Source organism: Labrus bergylta, chromosome 2 (genome assembly GCF_963930695.1).
Source record: "Labrus bergylta chromosome 2, fLabBer1.1, whole genome shotgun sequence".
Classification (NCBI taxonomy): domain Eukaryota; kingdom Metazoa; phylum Chordata; class Actinopteri; order Labriformes; family Labridae; genus Labrus; species Labrus bergylta.
This window is the reverse complement of record NC_089196.1, coordinates 2,736,660-2,756,019: the sequence shown is the minus strand read 5'-3', so window position 1 is coordinate 2,756,019 and position 19,360 is coordinate 2,736,660. Positions and strand designations below refer to the sequence as shown.

Sequence of the window (19,360 nt, the reverse complement as noted above, 5' to 3'; positions counted from 1 at the left end):
ACCTCTGCAGATTTACTCCCATTATTAGGACGCGTTCATAAGCAATCCTAAGCTGTTTGCATTCTGTCCACGTTTGTCTCTCAGATCCCCACTTTCATTCTGCAGTAATGCAACTCAGCCCGGCTCTAAATCCTCTGTTTTGTTGTACGCAGATGCTCCGTCTGGCCCGATTAAGCTGCTCTTTCTCAACGCCGCCGTGCTGATTGGATGAGTCCTTTAACAATATTTTTTTTTTTTTTGGTGGAGAAGCTGTGTTGAATTGAGGACAAAATACAATCGAGGTTGTTTTTCCCTAAAAAACAAGCTCAGCCCGATTTTCTCTCAATCTAATAATGACCTGTCTTTATGGATTTTCTTTTATTGAGCGAGCGTCTGAATACAAAAACGTCCCCACATCTGGCTTCGTGACAGACTCACATTAAAAGCTGGTCCAAGCTGATGGACGCTTTAAAAAAATGTTTTAAAAAAAGATTGTGATTGAGCAGATTGTGCTGACTTTGCATACATCTCTATCGGTCCTATACCTTTTCTTTGCATCGTCTGTTTTCAAGCTCTCCATTTATTTAAAAGCTCTCTCTTCATCAAAACAGAGCTGCTTGTGCAAAATCACCGCTGCCTCTTTGTTTATTTGCACAGCTCTCTCTAAACAAGAACACCTTATCTCACTGGATGACGTGCAGATCTGGAAGTTATCAGAGCTGCCCAGAGGACCGGCCTCGGCCCCGCAGGTTCTCAGAGTAAATACTGAGCTTGGGAAGCGTTCCTCCTGCAGGAATAGTTTACAGCAGATCTCTTAAGCGAGATACCTTGGGTGGTTTCTGCAAACTCATTAGTGCATGATGAGGAGTTATGTGGGAGCTCTCAATACAAAAAGCATGCTTGTTGTGCTAACTTCAGCTTTATGTTGCTTTGATAATTTCTCACTAAAATTGTTTCTATAATCTTTGAGTCGAGGACTAGTGTTAGTGGATTGTTTTAGGATGCACAGCGGTACGTCACACCGGTAGAAGAGGAGGAGAACAGAAGCTTAACTCTTTTTGAGCAGATTTAATAGAACGACAGGGCCCGTCTGATTCAATTCTAATTTGAATTGAAAAGGCTTTGATAGCAGGAGCCGCTCATGAAAAAAAAAACAATTTTCACCAAAGTATTAGAGCACGATTCAATCCATGACGACATTGCGAGGATAATAACAACAATCTGTTGCTTACAAAAACACTTAAAAGAAGTGTTCAAATGCAGACTCAGAACCAGATTATGGACGGGTTTTCACACAACACATGCAGAGGAGATACCTGACACTGATTCCATCGGGTCTAAGAAGTCCAAAAACCAGTCCACAGGCTCCCAGGGGTCGCAGATTTCTGGAGGAAAGTTTGTAATATTTGATCTGCTATATTGGCCAAACCTATCCGCTCTTACAAAAGTCTCTTCCTGCTTAATGACTGCTCTAACCTGGAGAGGTCCTTTAAACATAAACGTCTTTTTTCCTTGCTGGCCTCACCACTGATCAAGGACTTACAGCTTGTAGATTCTACAATTCTACAATTCACTTAGCAGACACTTTTATCCAAAGCGACGTACATCAGAGAGTAAGTACAACACAAGCAAGGATGTAGAAAAAAGGGAACAATGTCAGTAAGAGCAAACAATCAGCTTTGAGTCTGATTGGACACACAGGTGCTGACAGGAAGTGACCAGAGGCAAAGCACAACATTGAGGGCAGTTCTTGAGAGCTCTAATCAGTATAGAAACCATCTTATAAGTCGTCGTTATCAAACAAAAACCATCGTCATTACCATCATCATCATCAATAATATGGAGACCATCATCATTTAGTTAGTAGGTATTCATGAAAGAGCTGGGTCTTTAGCTTTTTCTTAAAGGTGCAGAGGGACTCTACAGATCAAATGGAGTTTGGAAGTTCATTCCACCACCGGGGGGCGACAGAGGAGAAAAGTCTAGTCAGCGTCTTAGGACCCTTTTGTGAAGGTTGGATCAGACGTCTTTAATTGGCAGAGCGTAGTGGGCTAGATGGAGGTCTCCACACTCAACTTTCAGAACAGAACCGGCTGTTGGATTCTGTCGATGTTTCTTGCTTGGTATTCTGGGCGTCAGAAATACACCACGCTCAAACAGAGAATGTGACTTGTTGGAACGTCTTTGTTATGATTTGTTTGCTATGTTACGCTGGGTTTATCTGTGGGGTCCTTGGGTTGGGGAGGGAGGGAGGGAGGGTGGGGTTTGGGGTTCTGCAGGTGTGGGACAGCCATCACTTAAATAAAGATGCTTTTTTTGCATATATCTTAGCCTGTGGATTTTTATAGCCCAATCGTTAGCTTTTATCCCTTCCTGTTTTTCTCAACACTTTTTACTTTTCACATCCTGCTGTTTCTCCATCACTCCGTGTTTGATTGTGCATAAATTTGCTTGACTTGTGTTGTCTTTAAATGAATACATTTGGAAAAGTATTTATCATTTTCTTCTCAGGTTTAATTCTGTCATCCTTCACGAGATCCACCTTCAGAAATGGCTCTGATGTCTTTCTGCAGCTGTATGTGATGGATGTGTTATGTAACGATGCGTGTCCTTGTGTGTCTCTGTGCAGATGTGTTGGACAGCATGGCGAGGTTCAGCGTCCAGGGAGTCTGCAACTACAGCATGCTGACTCTGTCCGACCACGAGAGGGTTCTGTACGTCGGAGCGCGGGAGGCTTTGTTCGCCCTGGACCCCAACGACATCAGCAGACAGCTCCGACCACAGGTAACACACACACACACACACACACACACACACACACACACACACACACACACACACACACACACACACACACACACACACACACACACACACACACACTTTGAAGGTTTTATTTTCTGCCACTCAATGGGATTAAAATGTACAAAAGTTAAAGAGACGAGAAGAGAGAGGATTTCAAGAAAAAATAATTATAACCACATCAGCGCCCTGACTGGCTGTCAGCACAAACACCCACGCAGTGTGAGAGGCTTCTGTAGAAAAGCAAGAAATTAAATGATAAGACATAAGATTTAATATCGCAGTCTGCTTCATGATGGACGCTTCAGGAACAAAGAGCTCCGTCTCATCCACGCCGCCTGAATACGGCACATTTCAAACACTCCATTTAAACACACCCGATTCAATTAGGATATTAACTGTGATATCATTATTACAGCGGAGCATGAAGCATTGCAGAGGTCCTGCTTGGATTAGCAGGAGAGAAAAGACACTTTCTCTGCCGCCTCTTAACGGGCGGGTCGACCTTTATTCGTCCGTCTTTAACTCGTTTATGGACTCGAGGATGTTTACAAACCCACAAAACACACAAACATACAAAACGCTGGCAGATAATCAAAAAAGCAAATAATGGCATAATGAAGTCCGCTGAGTCACACTATAGCCGTTTGGTACTTTATTGGTCTGGCCGTCTTTTTATTAAATCTTCAGGCCCTGTCGAAGCTTTAATGTAAGAACTTGTCAAGCGCTTTAATATCGTCTCAAAGGGCATTTAAGCGTCCTCCTCGAAGGGTCCAAACCATCGTAAAAAATATTAATTGCTACAAAGTGGTTTTGCTTCTCCTTTGACCTGCATCTGTTTTATAGTTTGATGGGTTTTTTTAAAAAAAGGCTGCGTTTGAAAATGACAAACTGTGACTTTACCACATGTTTGTTCTTACTGTGAACTGATACAAATATATGTAGCGGTCCTGGATTCCAGCAGTGTCTTCAATTCAATCAGGAGAGACTTAAAGACAGGGTTGGTAATTTTCCAAAACTAGCATGATTTTGAAAGTAGCATTCCCTCAGTGCTCCATCTGCACCCACCCCCTCCCCTCTGTGCTCCCTCAAAAGCCACGCCCCCTCACTTACATGCACGAGCGCCGTTTCTCCAGAAGTGGACCTCAGCTCATCTCTGTCATTGTGTAGAAACTACTAAAAAGATATTATGCAATGTCTTTGGTGATTGGACGCGGTCATGATGACTTCATGTACTCAGGGGGATAGCGAGGCCGACAGCAGGATGTTTTTGTGACTATTTTTCTAGTTGGTACAAATTCCACCATCACACTTGCTCAGGAGTTTTGCTCCAACAATACCTTCATAATCGAAACCCAAATCATCCAGTTGAGAGACGACCGACTCTTCCACTGAGCCACAGCCGCTCTCCATAACTCTCAGATCAAGATTATTACTCTAACAGTGGAGTGTTTGTATTTCTACTTATTTTGGACCCAATCTACCAATTTGCAAAGTTGGACGTTTTTTTACAATATCATCTGCTGCTAAATGCTTCCAACAGGGATAGTGTTAGTGAGCTGCCAACGTTAAAGATCGTAAAGAGTACGGCTATTGGCTCCATGTTTCACTTCTCTCAGCACAATCATATCCACTGTGACTGTGTGGGAGGACACCGCCGATTACACACTTTGGCTCTATTTTTTTTATCTAATGTTTTTTCATTATCCTGCTTTTTTAATGTGCAGTTACTTGTTTCTCTCTGATTGCTCTGGGACTAACCTGTTCACTATAAATACCTTTGACTCAGTCCTTATTCATACGTTGACTGCCAAAGCCTCTGAGACTCCGTCTGGGTTTCGCTTTTCTCCCTCAATAATTGGTCCATATTGCAATCAATACAATTACAGCCATGCAGGGAAGGTGTAGTGAGCAGCCTGCAGCAGTTCAGGGGATTGTTATCTGATTTAGCTCCTTAATGAGCAGTTATTAGATGCACACACACTGCACACACACACACACACACACACACACACACACACACACACACACACACCACACCACACAGGCAGTGGCGGTTTGAGGGTTATGGGTCTTACAGTAATGATAGCACCACCTGTCGTTGGCCCCTGGTGTGCAATGTGCAGGGAAGAAGCCAACACAGAGAAATGACAGCATGAGGACGAGGGAGTAGTCCGTCCCCCTCTGTCCCCGTCTGCCCATCACCGCCTCACCCCTCTCCCCCTCCTTTTCTTCCTTTAACAGCACCTCGCTTTATGTCTTTCGCTGCTGTCATACTCGCTGTCTCTCCTCATTACTTTCATGTCTGTATTTCTGCACTTTCTCTTTTTTTAATCCTTTCTGAAACGCTCCCTTTTACATCACAAAGTTCTGGTCCCTACATAAAACACAGACGCATTTTAAAGGTGCTAAATGTGATAAAAACTCATTTCATATCTGCTTCACGTATTCATATCCCTACACTTTAGTGAGCGACTCCGTGTTCTCTATGCAGAACCAGGGTCCAATTAAAGGCCTTTTTTAAACTCATTTGTTAGTGGCCAAAAGCGTTTGCACACGAGAGAACATGTAAGCACCGGCTTTTTAAAGTGCTGAAATCAAGCAGCCGTGTAATAGAGCCAGGGAGGTAACCCCCCACCCCCGAAAATAAAAAGTTCTTACTTTATTTTCAAGATTTGAGACCTTTTCACTCATTAACAAAATGACTCCCTGCACTGACGCTCACACAAAGTTTCTCATGTATATCTTTAAGACACTCACAGTAACATTTATCTTGCCCTTTACATAATTATGCAACAAGACCATATCAAAGATCCAGCATCATTACGCCTTTGTGCATGGTTCCACATTGTGTCACGCCGTTGCAGAGGAACAAGAGGCACAGCGTGTAAACACAAACAGTGCTGCTCTGCCCTGCCAACCTCCGTTACACACTGCCACCATCTTCCCCTCATTACGCCTCTGTGACTACCTTATGGGGCGTAAATATCCCGCTTTAGTCGTTTTCAAAAGTTTTTCAGAAGTTCTCTGCCCGTCTGAAATCCCTATTCGAGTGAAGAGCCATCTAAGTGCTGTTTCTCATTGTTTAGTGCTGTCCCCTTAATGTGAGGCAAGGGGACATTAACTCTGCAGATATTTCTTTGTCCGGCAATCAGTCTGTTAGCCACCTGTCCACTCACTGCTGCAGGATGTGTGTTCGGTCTGTGTGGAGCAAATTAACGAGGGGATTTCTTAAGATGAGATAATAAAGGTAGAGAGTGACTAAAGTGACTGAGACTCAATTTTAGAGACGATAAACTGCTGCTGTCACTTTGCCTCCTTTTAACTTTCAGTGCATCAGTTAAAAAAACGAGACGATCCTAAGTCTGTCATCTCTACAGCGACCGCCACGGTCAGAGGTTAAACTGAAGACGTTTCAATCAGGAGAGACTTAATTAAGAATGATCAATTATTTATTTAACAATTAAGGAAATACATTTGCAAAGTCTTTGGGGATTAGAATCCATTATTACAACTTCATGCACTCGGAGGGTTAATGAGGCCTACAGCAGGATAGGATACTCCCCTGATGGAGTCTAGACCCTGGTGGTGGAGGTGGTTGATTACTTAAAGAGTAAATGCTCATAATCAGCTGAGCAGCGAGATGGAGGGAGAGCATTTGGTATCTTCTTTATGCAGTACATTGAAATGCTTTAAAAATGTCAACACATAATAAGTCTACTTTTAAACACACAGTTTATCTCGCGGTTCAGTATGCGGGCCGTGATAACCTCCATTGTTTGATTGCTGTTGGTTTGTCTCCAGTCGAGTATATCAGAGTTTAATAGCAAGTCTGCAGCAGCGATCTGCCTGTAATGACCAGTGTAATTATTTCTAATGGTGTGGAAACCTCTTAGTAAACACACTTCATATTTTGGACCTCAGTCCACGCAGCCGAGATCAGCCATGTGTCACACGGTTATTAAAGAAAAGGAGCCGATGAAATAATGGTAAAAAAGCAGAGGTTAAAGCGAGTGTGTGCACATAAAGTGCAGATGAGCACGCACATTTCTTCTTCATTGGCTCCCCTCCTGCTCTTTTTTTTCAGCAGAGTTGAACGTGGCAGAGGACAAAAAAGCGACACACACAGGTGCATTATGACACAGTCTCTTGCCAGAGCGTCTGCGAGGCTGTAAAACAATGGTATAATCATTAGGGGATTTGCTGCAGGAAGGACCACACAGTGACTACCTGAGAGAGTGTTTGATGGGGCTGCCTGCCAAGGAGCCCGGTCTCTGTGGGGGCGCCTTGTCCCTGCAACTCCTGGCAGTACTTTTTTAGTAAGATAAGTGAGACAGCTTTTTAAAGTTCAGGGTGAGATGTTATACGTTTCATCTCCTGTTTTCCTTTTTCATTCTTTTGCTGGTTTGAAAAAGCTCACATAATCACTTATCACCTTGTACATCTCTAAAAAGTGATATTGATTTGTTCATTTCTTACTAAACTAAAAAGTGTCCTGTATTTTGGGGGCTCAGAGGTTTTCCACACATATGGCGCCGACGGGTGTTTTTTGAAAATGTATCTTTTTCTGCATGATTTGACCTTTCGTACACAAACTGCATTTAAGGTCACTGAAAACTTCGCTCTGTTACAAAAACAGACAACTTTAGTAAAACTCCTTCCAGGGTGAAGATGTTCAGAAACTCAGTTTAAGGTGTTTATGTGAAGACGGTTTGACGTCATCGTGCCACGCTGTCACTTGAGTTCACATGTGATTGAGTGCGATGGCGGACGTAGCCAAACTAGCGCTGGTGCTAACGTTGCTAAGTGGACTTTTTACATGCTCACACATACATGACACAGTTACTCTCCCACTATGTTGACGAGCAGAGACACCTAAATGGACGACTTTGTAAATGAAATGGTTGTTGCAGAGGAATGTCAAGGTCATCGTTGTTAACTTGGCTTTCCCATGACAGCCGTAAAATTGCGTTTTTCGTTCTCATGTGGACGAAGATGTTTTTGAGAACTGAGCGTGTGAGGACAGGATTCTTTTTTTAAAACAAAGGAGGAAAATCTCAGTTTAAAAAAAATACCCGCCTTATGTGGACTAGGTCTTAGATGTATTTGCACATTGAGTTAAGCATGCAGCCTTTCTTATGGTCTGTGTCATAAGATAAAAATGATTTATTGATACATAATATACCGCCATAGTATAAAAGACATTGACCAGAGGCAGAGAGCATCTTTCACGGAGCGTTGCCCACATCACATCTGTCTCTCTCTCTCTACAGATCGACTGGCCCGCTCCACAGGATAAGAAGAGGGAGTGTGTCGCCAAAGGGAAGAACAACCAGGTAACATTGGTTTGTAGGTGACAGGGTGTCAGATATGTTGTTGGGGGGGGGGGGTACCTACCTGGCTCAAGGGCGCTCACAGCTGTAGTTTTTAAGACTGGAGTTTATGAGAGCAGCATAACTCACTGCACTTTGTCAAGTCCGTCTGCGGTCGCACACTGGGAAAAAGTCCAGCCATTACATTAGCACGGAGCGAAGTGCATCTCCCAGACAAGGTTAGCATCAGCAGCTTTTAAGGTGCTTCAATTCTGGGAGGGGTTTTCACATGTTTTTAAAAGATATATAGACATTAGGTGAAGCCCTGCTGCTGCAGGAAGAATCTGTGATAAAGATGCTGATGCTGATGCTGCAGCTTCTTCAGAATAAGCTTCAGGGCCAAGTATGTGTACACATACACGCGTGTCAGAGTAACAATTACACCCCAGGAAGTTACTATTTTATTTTTTATATTATGGAAAAATTATGTAGGACATGTTTACCATTAATGGTGCAGGGAAGTGACAACTTCCTTCTTTATGCTAAGCTAAGCTAAGCTAACTAGTGGCTTAAGTTACATGAAAGAAAAGAATGAATGTGTGAGCGAATAAAAACAGTCTTCCTGCTTGAACACTGAGCTCTATTAGTCTCTTATAAAGGTTAAAGGTCACATATCCTCCTCCTCTTCAGTGTAAATAAGTCTCAGAGCTCCTCAAAACATGTGTGAAGTTTCTTGTTCTAAATCCACTCTGATCCTGTATTTGATCATGTCTATAAACCCCTCTATTTCAGCCCTGCTCAGAACAGGCTGTTTCTGTGTCTGTACCTTTAAATATGTAAATGAGCTGTGTCTGACCACGCCCCCTCTCTGGAAGGGCTTGGGTGTCTTGGACTTTCTCGCTCCATGTCCTATTGTTTACGGTGAGAAGGCAGACTCAGAAGGCAGAACAAACACCTAGCTGTGGGAGTGTCACCCACCTGGGGGAGGGGCTACTGCCCTTTGTGATGTCATGAAGGGAAAATCTCCAAATGGCCTATTTGAGCACACATTTTCTGAAAAGTGGAGCAGGCAGAAGACGGAGAGGATGGACTTGTCTCATCATTGGGGGGTTTGTAGACAGACTAGAGACACATATTAGAGTTAGACAAACATGGGGAAGTGTAATTCAGATAATATGTGACCTTTAAACGGATAAAGTATTGACGTCAGAGGAGCAGATGTCACAATCACAATCACAAATCTCATGATGTTCTAAAATGAGATTAACACAGCGGAGCAATGCCTAAATCAGCATCAGTTTGAAAAAGTTCAGCCTCCCTCCCTTCTCTCCATCAGCGATGCTCCACTCGTAAACGCAGGGAGTAAATTGGTCCCAGCTCAACATGTTGCTCTCAGTAAGAGCTTCTCACTGGGAGCATAATGTGCATTTTCAAGAAGCCCTCCTTTAATATTTTATAGAAACACAAAGAGCTTTTGGAAACGGGGCTAAAAACCTCTCTTACTTGCGCCACAGGAACTTTTGATGTGGTGTGAAAGCGAACGGGGAAACAGTTCACTGGAGTGCAGTAGCGGCAACACCTCTGCAGAAAGCAAAACAGCAAAACACGTCAAGGAATTAGTATCGCTGGAGTGTTAAAATACTCCAGTGTGAGTAAAAACTGAACATACATTTCTTCCATATGGCTGTGATCGGGATAGCTGTGCAGAACATTTAACAGGATACACCTCTTCTTTCAGTCAGCGACTTAAATATCTGCAGCCCTCAAACTCTTACTGTTCTCTATACGGCAGGAATTGACTTAATGTGTAAGAAGCTCCACATGTTGTTAACGCAGCCTGCATGAGTTTTAATGTTGAGTCTCTTTCTGTAATGATGTAGTCGTGTGGGCTCGATAAAAAAAACAAAAATACCGTCTGCCAGACATATGTCACCCTGATTATCCTCTCTGATTGCCATTGCGCTGTAAAAAAAATGCATTTAAAAATAAAATCACTCCCTTTATTTTTTCTCAATCGTCACTTACAGATATTGTTTTTGGCGCCGAGGCATCCACTGGATATGTACTGAATTATTCATTCATCTAGCATCGTGTGTGAGCATCTGTTTGCAATTCAACTCAAAGAGCTTTATTGTTCATCACTGTGCAGGCATTAAAAGGCCACTTCCCATAAAACGCTGAATATATTATGCAGTTAATTGGGCACATATCCTTTGAATGGAAACAATCTGTCGCTTTCGGATTCAGTTGAGAGGTTACTGAGATAATGTGGTTGCATCAACACATCGTCTATTAAGGACAGGGAACACTTGTATAACAGTGACAGAGTGAGATCAGAAACATGAGACGTGAGATTAAAAACGTAGATCTCGGAGGCTGACATGTTCAGTCTCCTTGTGTTTGTCAGTTTGTACATTAGGAAACAGGTCTTATCTTCTTAACATGAACGCATTCAGAGAATTTTTTGAGTTATTTCAGGTGAACGAGGATTTAAAAAGAGTCATAGTGGAGCATTAGGGGCAATCTGTGTTCTGCAGGGCTTACTGAAAGCCTGCCTGATGAAAAATAAATAGTATGTAATGAGATGACATAACAATGACGTTAGCGATGGCGTGCGGACCGTCTCGTTGCGCGTGGCTGTCGTCATGTAGTGGCCGCGTTTTGGACCAGAGGGATAATCTGAAGAGAAGTGAAGGTTAGCGAACGCTGACTCACCCGCTAACACAAGTGTAACAAGGCCCTTTTCTATTTATTTTAACCGGTAGCGTATTGGTTGGTGCATGCACCACCATGTGCAGAGGCTGTGTGTACCCTGGGTTTGGGTCCGACCTGTGGCCCCTTTCCCTTCTCTCTCTCCCTGTGATTTCTGACTCTATCCACTGTCTATCTCTGCCATGGAGGCATGAAAAGCAAAAAAAAAAAAAAACTGAGTCAACGACAGTGTAAAAATATATGACCACGTAAATGGCTTCATTTTTCAACCCTGGAGGTTTCCGCTTGGCCATAGGAAACCCTGCGGTATCTCAATTTGACTTGATTGTTCACAAATTGAACATCATGTTGCATCAGGGAGACTTAAAAAAAAGCAAATTAGAACTTCTTTGGAAAATGTTTACTGAAGTAAGAAAACAAGTCAGAAGTTGGCTCATCTTTTCATCTGTTGCTATGGAATGGGTCTATGACGAGGGGCAGCCAGTAGAGTTGCCCCCTGCTGGTCACTATGAGAAAATTAAGTCACGAGAAAATATGCTATATAACACTCATAGCATTGGCCATCTCTCCTCAAGAAAGATAACATTATTCTGGTGTGCTGGTGGCGCAGTTTTTAGTGCCCGTGTCCCATGTATGGAGGCTGTAGTCCTTTAAGTGGGCGGCCCAGGTTCAAATCCGACCTGTGGCTCCTTTCCCGCTTGTCCATCCCCACTCTCTCTCTCTCTCCCTGATTTCCATCTGTTCTATTTGTCCAATAAAGGCACAAATGCCCAAAAATAAATCTTAATAATTAAAGAAAGATTTCTAACACAGATCCCTTTCACAGACCGAGTGCTTCAACTACATCCGCTTCCTGCAGAGCTACAACCACACGCATCTCTACACCTGTGGCACCTACGCCTTCCAGCCTAAATGCACCTACGTGGTATGTATATGTGTGTCTGTGTGTGTGTGTGTGTGTGTGTGTGTGTGTGTGTGTGTGTGTGTACCAGTGTGTTTACCTCAATATTGACTTGTTGTGAAGGAAGGCTTGACAGGTGTTAATGTGAGATGTCTGCCTTCTGACCTTAAGGTAAAAACCTCTGTGTGAGAAGAAAAAGAAGAAAAAACAACAAGTGTGTGTCCTGCTGCGTTAGCTCTGCGTGTAAACGCTGCCTCGTGTTTTGTGTACATGTACGTGACGCTGATGTGAAAGGACTACATGGCGAGGGCATAGCGATGGTTCTAGCAATAGAAAGAGCTTGCAGCCGTCTGTGTCATGTAGTTCACGATACACTCTGACCATGAACAACTGTGTGTTTGTGTGCGTGCAGAATGCTGATTATTTTGCCCTCAACACGGCCGCCCTGGAAGATGGCAAGGGTAAATGTCCATATGACCCTGCCAAGGGGCATACAGGCCTGATAGTGGGTGAGTAGAGCTGTGTGAGAGCACATACTGTACTTATTTGATATTTTGCATGCATACCATAGAGGGACGATCCTGTTTTTTTCTTTTTTTTTCTTTTTAAAAGTATTTCTGATGTGTTGTAGCAATCATCTTGAACGATAAGTTTAAAAAGCACTGATAATGGGGCACTGGTGGCGCAGTGGTTAGAGCGCGCGTCCCATGTATGGAGGCTGTAGTCTTCCAAGCAGGCAGCCCAGGTTCAAATCTGGCATCTTTCCTGCATGTCATTCCCCACTCTCTCTCTCTCCCTGATTTCTGACTCTATCCACTGTCCTATCTCTCTCCAATAAAGGCACAAAAGCCCAAAAAAAATCTTAAAAAAGAAAAGAAATACACTGATAACAACACCAACACAGTCATCTCCTTCCTGTTGTTCCATCTCAGCAGCCTTTATATTAAAGTGAACAGCTCCATGTTTTTTACAGCTCGAACAGAGGCATAAAAATGTCCATCAAATCACCACAAAACGCTCCTGCAGCATTTCCCATCTGTGTTTTGTAGCCACACGGATGCACACTCAGAGCCCAGAAGTACAATTAAACTTTGCATGCTGCATTCACTTCACTAAACCTACAGGCACCCATTCTCCACGCTCTTTTGTGTCCCCCACTGTACCACTGACCTTCTCTCATTGTGAGCCTGCACAATAGCTGAAATACAGGCTCGAGCTAAAGCTTTCATTTTTGTTTGTCCAGATAAGGAGCTGTACTCTGCAACGCTCAACAACTTCCTGGGTACAGAGCCAGTCATCCTGAGGAATCTGGGCCAACAGCACTACAGCATGAAGAGTGAATACTTGCCTGCTTGGCTCAATGGTAAGTCGGTTTGGACCTGCCAAATGAAAGAGCAAAGACGGACGAAAACTTTTTTTTTGTTTCACTCATCACTTTTTTAAGGTCTCTTAGAATACTTAAGTTTGGAAGCAGTTTAGCTGATTAGCTGGGGTGTGATAGCACAGCGTTGGATTTATATAAAATGATTAATTACAAAGTGATTTTGTTCTGACAATACATGGTTTGGCGGCGGATTCCAAAAAAACATATTTGGAAAAGCAAAACAAATTTCTGCTGAGTTCTCTGTTATCTTAGGACGCACTCACACTAGGCAACCTGTACTGTGGTCAAGCACATTTGACCTCAAAAGTGCAGTTTGTCTAGTGTGAGTGCTCCGTTCATACACTTCCGTGGCCCTGTCACAGCATTGTACGGTTTCTCATGCACAAACACAAGAGCGGGTACACAACGTGGATATTAAGTTTAATCGATCCCGGAGTGTTCTGTCTGTATCTGACTAAAAAGACTCAAAATAAGCCTCAAAGTCAGCAAAGTAGCTGTCATGTTCTGTGTTGTTCTCTGATGTGCAGACGTGGAGTCGACTGTCCCTTTTCATTTTTTGAATTCCCCCTGTCTTGTAAACTAAGCATGCTTCATAATAACATAAAGTCATGCATGTGTTGTTTAAGGACATTATGTACAAGAGGCCATGCTGAGGCTCGGTTAGTCCTGGAGCAGTGTGAGTGCAGGGGGGGGGGGGGATGAGGAGGGGGGACAAGCATGCTTCAGCATGGTACAGGACAATTAAGCCCTATATGAGTGTTTACTGACGTTCTTTCTTTCTTGGAAACAGTAAACTAATGAAATGTTCCTTGCATCTATAGCTGAACTGTTTGAACCATAAAGAGCTCATCAGTGTTGTGAAAGTGAAATGAGACATTCAAAGATGGAGCAGTGTCCTTCTTTTCCATCACTGTGACTACAGGGAGACACTTAGGAGGTCTAGCTATGGTGCGCCTAAAGGGACAAAATAGCATGAGATTAATGATGAGGTTATTTGGGACCTTGATGGCATAGCCAATAAGGCGTTAATGCTGACAGCACTCGGTCAAACATTTTCCAGGACCTGGTAACGTTTACAAATCAAATCTGTTCATATATAACTTCAGGCTGATAATGCCATTGACTTCTTTTACCAATTTTTCATTAAAAATTAAGAGCCAGAAACATGCAAAATAACCAGTAATGAGTTTCAGGAAATGAAGCGCATGGACTTGGCCGCAGCAGAAGGATTGTTATCTCTTTGAGGGACGAGATGAGGGAAGGAGCGTGCCAAGTGTAGGGAGGAATGAATGAGAGAGGAGTGGATGAAGTCACAGCAAGAAAATGGGCAATGAAAGAACAGATATTAGGATTAGCGATGGAAAGATAGAGGGCGAGGTGAAAGGAATGGAGAATGGAAGGGGGAGGACGGAGGAGCATACAGATGAGGCCAGGTTTGTGTCTGTTTATGATGCATGCTTAAAAACTGTTATTAAACACTACACCTAGAGGAACGAGTGAATCTTGTCTCGGTTAATTGGCCGTTTCTGTGGGCATCCTGTGATTCTTTAGACGCCTTCACGCTGAAAATAACGGTCCTTCTGGGGGACAAATGTGCGCTTGTGATTGTTAAAAATAAAAAACAATTTCTTGAAAATGCTTGAAACAAAAGCCCTGAGCAGCCCAAGTGAAAGATATTCTGCGTATGTAAAAAAAAAAAACATATCATTCACAACCCTAATGAGGACTGAGTGTCAAGAGAGAGACTCGAGGAAGCGAGGGACAGAAAATGGGCCGCTAACAGGAAGCGACTGGAGAGACAGAGAGCGAGAAAAGACTGGAGGAGAGATGAGGCCAAGGAGAGAGTGATGACAGAAAATAGATGGCGAGGTGAGAGCGGGCAGCAGAGGTGTCAAACTTGTGCGTTCATGTGTGTGTTTCAGTCCCAACACAGCTGCAGGCTGAGATTCTCCATTCTTATGTGTGATGTATGTCTTTACCATCGCGTGTAAATACACTTTCTGATACTACTCTGTGTGTGTGTGTGTGCAGAGCCGGACTTTGTGGGTTCGGCCCTGGTGAGGGAGAGCAGTGGCAGCAAAGAAGGCGACGACGACAAGATCTACTTCTTCTTCAGCGAGCGGGCGCTGGAGCTGGAGTGTGACACCGAGCTCACTGTGGCCCGAGTGGCCCGCGTCTGCAAGGTAACACCTTAGTACTTCATTAAAAACGTATTCAATAAGGGTAGTAATTCATGACAAAACTAATTCAAAGTGTGTTGGATTCTCTTGTGCAAAGGGACAGATTTAGCAACCCCCCAAACTAGTTCTGAGTGCAGACTCTTGGATTCATGCATGCTTGGCTTGGAGCCAGATGTTTTCTGTTTTTCTCCAGCTGTTTTTGGCAGCTGGTACCAAACATTTAGTGCTTATGTGAGAATAGCAGTTGGTAACAGTTTGGGGCTTCAACAGGAGATGCCCATATAAGGAGGTGATCTGCAAAGTTGTTTTACTACGGCTATATATGTAAAAACAAAACTGTGCGGCTGATGAAACAGCCGGCCGTTACTTAGAAAGCTTGTTAACAGAAAGAGGCTTGCACTTTGATGTTCCACTTATAGAGTCGATGGGTTTGGCTAGCAAGATGACAGGCCCATGACGGTTAACACAAACTTAATCCATCCTAAATTTAATGATAAAAATGTTGTGGGGACGACACACTCTGATGGTGGAGGCTGATCAGGGACATCAGGTGGTAATGTAATTATTTTGAATAAGGATTTTCTGAAATGTCGATAGAGGATTCAAAACAGGGAAATGTACTTCCTGTACCAGAGCTGCCGAAACAGGAAGTGCTTTTCACCTTAGCTAAGATTGACATTACGATGAAGATTTCCAAATATTCAACATTCTGAGCTTTATTATTTAAAATTTCCAATGGTATACTTTTACTTGGGGATACATTGTGGTTGACATTTTGTCATTATTGAACTTCTTCTTTCTGCTGACTCCAAACACAGTACAGATCACTTGAAGGCGAAATGTCACAGTGATGTAAATAAGGCGGCTGGAAACAGCAGCCTGAACAGGAGTATCAGTTCTTCTTGCTGTTGAGAGGAGCGTCATTCAGTGTGACTTTGATATCAGTCAACGTCAGAAACATCATGTGTCTCGTTACATTTACATCTACAACATCATCTCAATAACCTTTAAACTGAGCCGAACAGAGACAGACTGTTAACAGTCTGAGGACATGTGTGTAATCAAGTGCACAATATATGCTCAGTTTTTATTGGACGTGCCCTTTAATGTCTGCGCGCTGATGAACAACGCTCTTTGAATGAAATGAGAGACAGATGCTCTCACACGACGGAGAGCAGAGCTGTGAATTATTCAGCCCGGCGTGCTGTTACTGCTGTTGCAACAGAAGCAAAATGTTGAAATCTCACCACTGTGATGTGTGCATTTGCATTTTTTAATTCCTTTTTACAGCTTCTGCAATTACTGAGGTAATCGCAATGAGATATATCTGGCAGACGGTCCCTCTTCTGAGCCCTCTGAATACTGTATAAAAGCACTTCTCATCAATATATATGAAGCATGTTGCAGCGTGCATTGATTTATCCAACATTAGCGTTGTTGTTATCCTGCGTTTCAGATGGACCCTCGGACATTTCAGGGTCTCGGTGCTTCTAAAGAGGCTTGTTCAACGAGGAAAAAGGTTCACTGAGACGATTCACAGGGAACAAATTCACTGACATGTTTATACAGAGATGTTGTTTGGTATCCAGGCGGTGAGGACAATAAAACTTAAGAGGCGGTGGCATATATGTCGAGGGGTATAAGTACAGCGGCGAGTCTGTTGGGGCCCTAGACAAGAATCAATTAGGGCGCCCTCCAACCTTCATCACTATTATGTCTGACAGTGACCTGACGATTACTCCTCTTCCTCTCGCTTCCTGTTTTTTTTTTTTTCTCTTCCTGTTTTTTTTTTCTTCATTTGTATTTGTTGACTTTCACTAATAAACTTTGGTTTTCACAGCAATAGTGCATGCTACATTTAGCAGGGAAAGAAAGTGAGTGCTGTTTAATGGGGTCCCCTTTAGGGAGGTTTCCTACTGTCGTTGCAGAATTTGCACTCTGCTTTGGTTTAAGTTTGTCTACTGGTCTGGGGCACCAAGCAGTCACCTGCCTTGCCTGTTGACAAGCAGCACCTCTGTATAAGTACAAGTTAAGAACTGTGAGATAAAAGAGGAACTGAGCAGAGACGTTCGGCCTCGCGTAGTCTCTTACGCCTTTGAACACAACCAGTGCCGTCATACGTGGTCAAATTTGGACTTGAGCGTGTATATTTCTTTTCTAGTCTTCTGACTACTCAAAGCTCTTTTACACCGCAGGTCACATCTACACATTCACACACTGATGGTAGAGGCTGCTGAGTAAAGAGTCCATCAGTATTAACTCATCCATTCATACACATTCACACACTGATGGTAGAGGCTGCTGAGTAAAGAGTCCATCAGTATTAACTCATCCATTCATACACATTCACACACTGATGGTAGAGGCTGCTGAGGAAAGAGTCCATCAGTATTAACTCATCCATTCATACACATTCACACACTGATGGTAGAGGCTGCTGTGTAAAGAGTCCATCAGTATTAACTCATCCATTCATACACATTCACACACTGATGGTAGAGGCTGCTGAGTAAAGAGTCCATCAGTATTAACTCATCCATTCATACACATTCACACACTGATGGTAGAGGCTGCTGAGTAAAGAGTCCATCAGTATTAACTCATCCATTCATACACATTCACACACTGATGGTAGAGGCTGCTGAGTAAAGAGTCCATCAGTATTAACTCATCCATTCATACACATTCACACACCGCTGATGAAGCAGCAGGAGCACTATGCAGTGACATCTGTTGAGATCTGTTGGGTGTGGCTACTTGGAGCACACTAATCAGCAGGTGTGACTCGGTTGGTAGAGTCGGTTCTCTCACAACCAGATGGTCGGGGTTCGATCCCCAACTCCTGCAGCCACATGACACTTAACACCAAGTTGCTCCCACTGCTTACTCCGCGGCATGTGAATGTGTATGAATGGATGAGTTAATACTGATGGACTCTTTACACAGCAGCCTCTACCATCAGTGTGTGAATGAGGTGTGACTTGCGGTGTTAAAAGCGCTTTGAGTAGTCCATTTACCATCGATAGCAGATGTTGATGAGAACTGATGTTTCCTCTCACAGGGGGATCTTGGTGGTACCAGGACCCTGCAGAAGAAGTGGACCACCTTCCAGAAAGCCCGGCTGGTGTGCTCCCTCCCCGAGCGCCACGTCGCCTTCAACAACCTCAGGGCCGTGTTCACGCTGCCGGGCCAGGACTGGAAGGGAACCACCTTCTACGGCATCTTTCACGCCCAGTGGTGAGTCAAGGCGACTTCTGGAGAAACTTGATAACTGTGTGTTTGTGATATTCATCCTAAGCACCAACATGTCAGATACTCATTTTTAAAAACCTTGTGTCAGCCAGCCACTCTGATATGAAAGCTCCAATCATGCACTTGATGCCTCTAAGTGACTGTAATGTGTGTGATTCTAAAGTGGAAAAAACTCAAGAGTGCTTGCACGTTTTATTGGATTTATTAGCGGTTTAATGTCACATGAACTTGATGTTGTTTGAACCTGACTCAGGATGATGATGAACCTCCGCTGCAGACATCAATAAGACGAGGATGCATTTCCATTAAAAGTCTCCAAGCTTTTTAAAAACACTCCATCAACAGTGTAAGACTCGTCGGCTGAATCAAATTATTTAAAATGAACCCATTACTTGTTATATCTTCCAATTTAAGCGCCATGAGCCGACTAGTTTATGTCATCTCTGCAGAAATTCATCAAAGCCTTCGTTATTTTTTACAGCCCACGCAGTAAATATCATTGAATGAACAGAAGTGAGGCTGATCAGAGAAACAAACTCTGCTGACGTCCACTCTTCTTCGCTCTTTATCTATAACCAGCGGTGGACATGACCTCATCACACGAGTCCAAAGCTGTTTTCTAAACTGCCTTGATCGTACTGATTTGGACAAAATGCCGTATGCAAAATAATGTGAGATCCGAAGTATGTTAAAAATACCTGGATGTTGTTCTGATTTGGGAAAAATATTGCATCATGCATCAGACCAGTCTTCCTCGTGAAATGTGTCCCACAATGCAAATGTTTCCCACGATGCAAAGCGATAGTAGTATGTAGCAGGAATAATAACAGGGTACTGC

At 43.3% G+C, this 19,360-nt stretch overlaps 1 protein-coding gene across 2 annotated transcripts in view; it reads left to right on the top strand.

Moving 5' to 3' along the window:
* The window catches only part of sema4c (sema domain, immunoglobulin domain (Ig), transmembrane domain (TM) and short cytoplasmic domain, (semaphorin) 4C), a 116,299-nt gene that overhangs the window by 75,535 nt on the left and 21,404 nt on the right, over positions 1 to 19,360 (top strand). For both annotated transcript variants that reach the window (XM_065962746.1, XM_065962739.1), the window contains exons 4-10: positions 2,609 to 2,763; positions 8,055 to 8,117; positions 11,632 to 11,730; positions 12,119 to 12,215; positions 12,950 to 13,069; positions 15,122 to 15,273; positions 18,332 to 18,507. In XM_065962746.1, the coding sequence (XP_065818818.1) occupies positions 2,609 to 2,763; positions 8,055 to 8,117; positions 11,632 to 11,730; positions 12,119 to 12,215; positions 12,950 to 13,069; positions 15,122 to 15,273; positions 18,332 to 18,507 (862 nt within the window). The remainder of the gene's footprint in view (positions 1 to 2,608; positions 2,764 to 8,054; positions 8,118 to 11,631; positions 11,731 to 12,118; positions 12,216 to 12,949; positions 13,070 to 15,121; positions 15,274 to 18,331; positions 18,508 to 19,360) is intronic.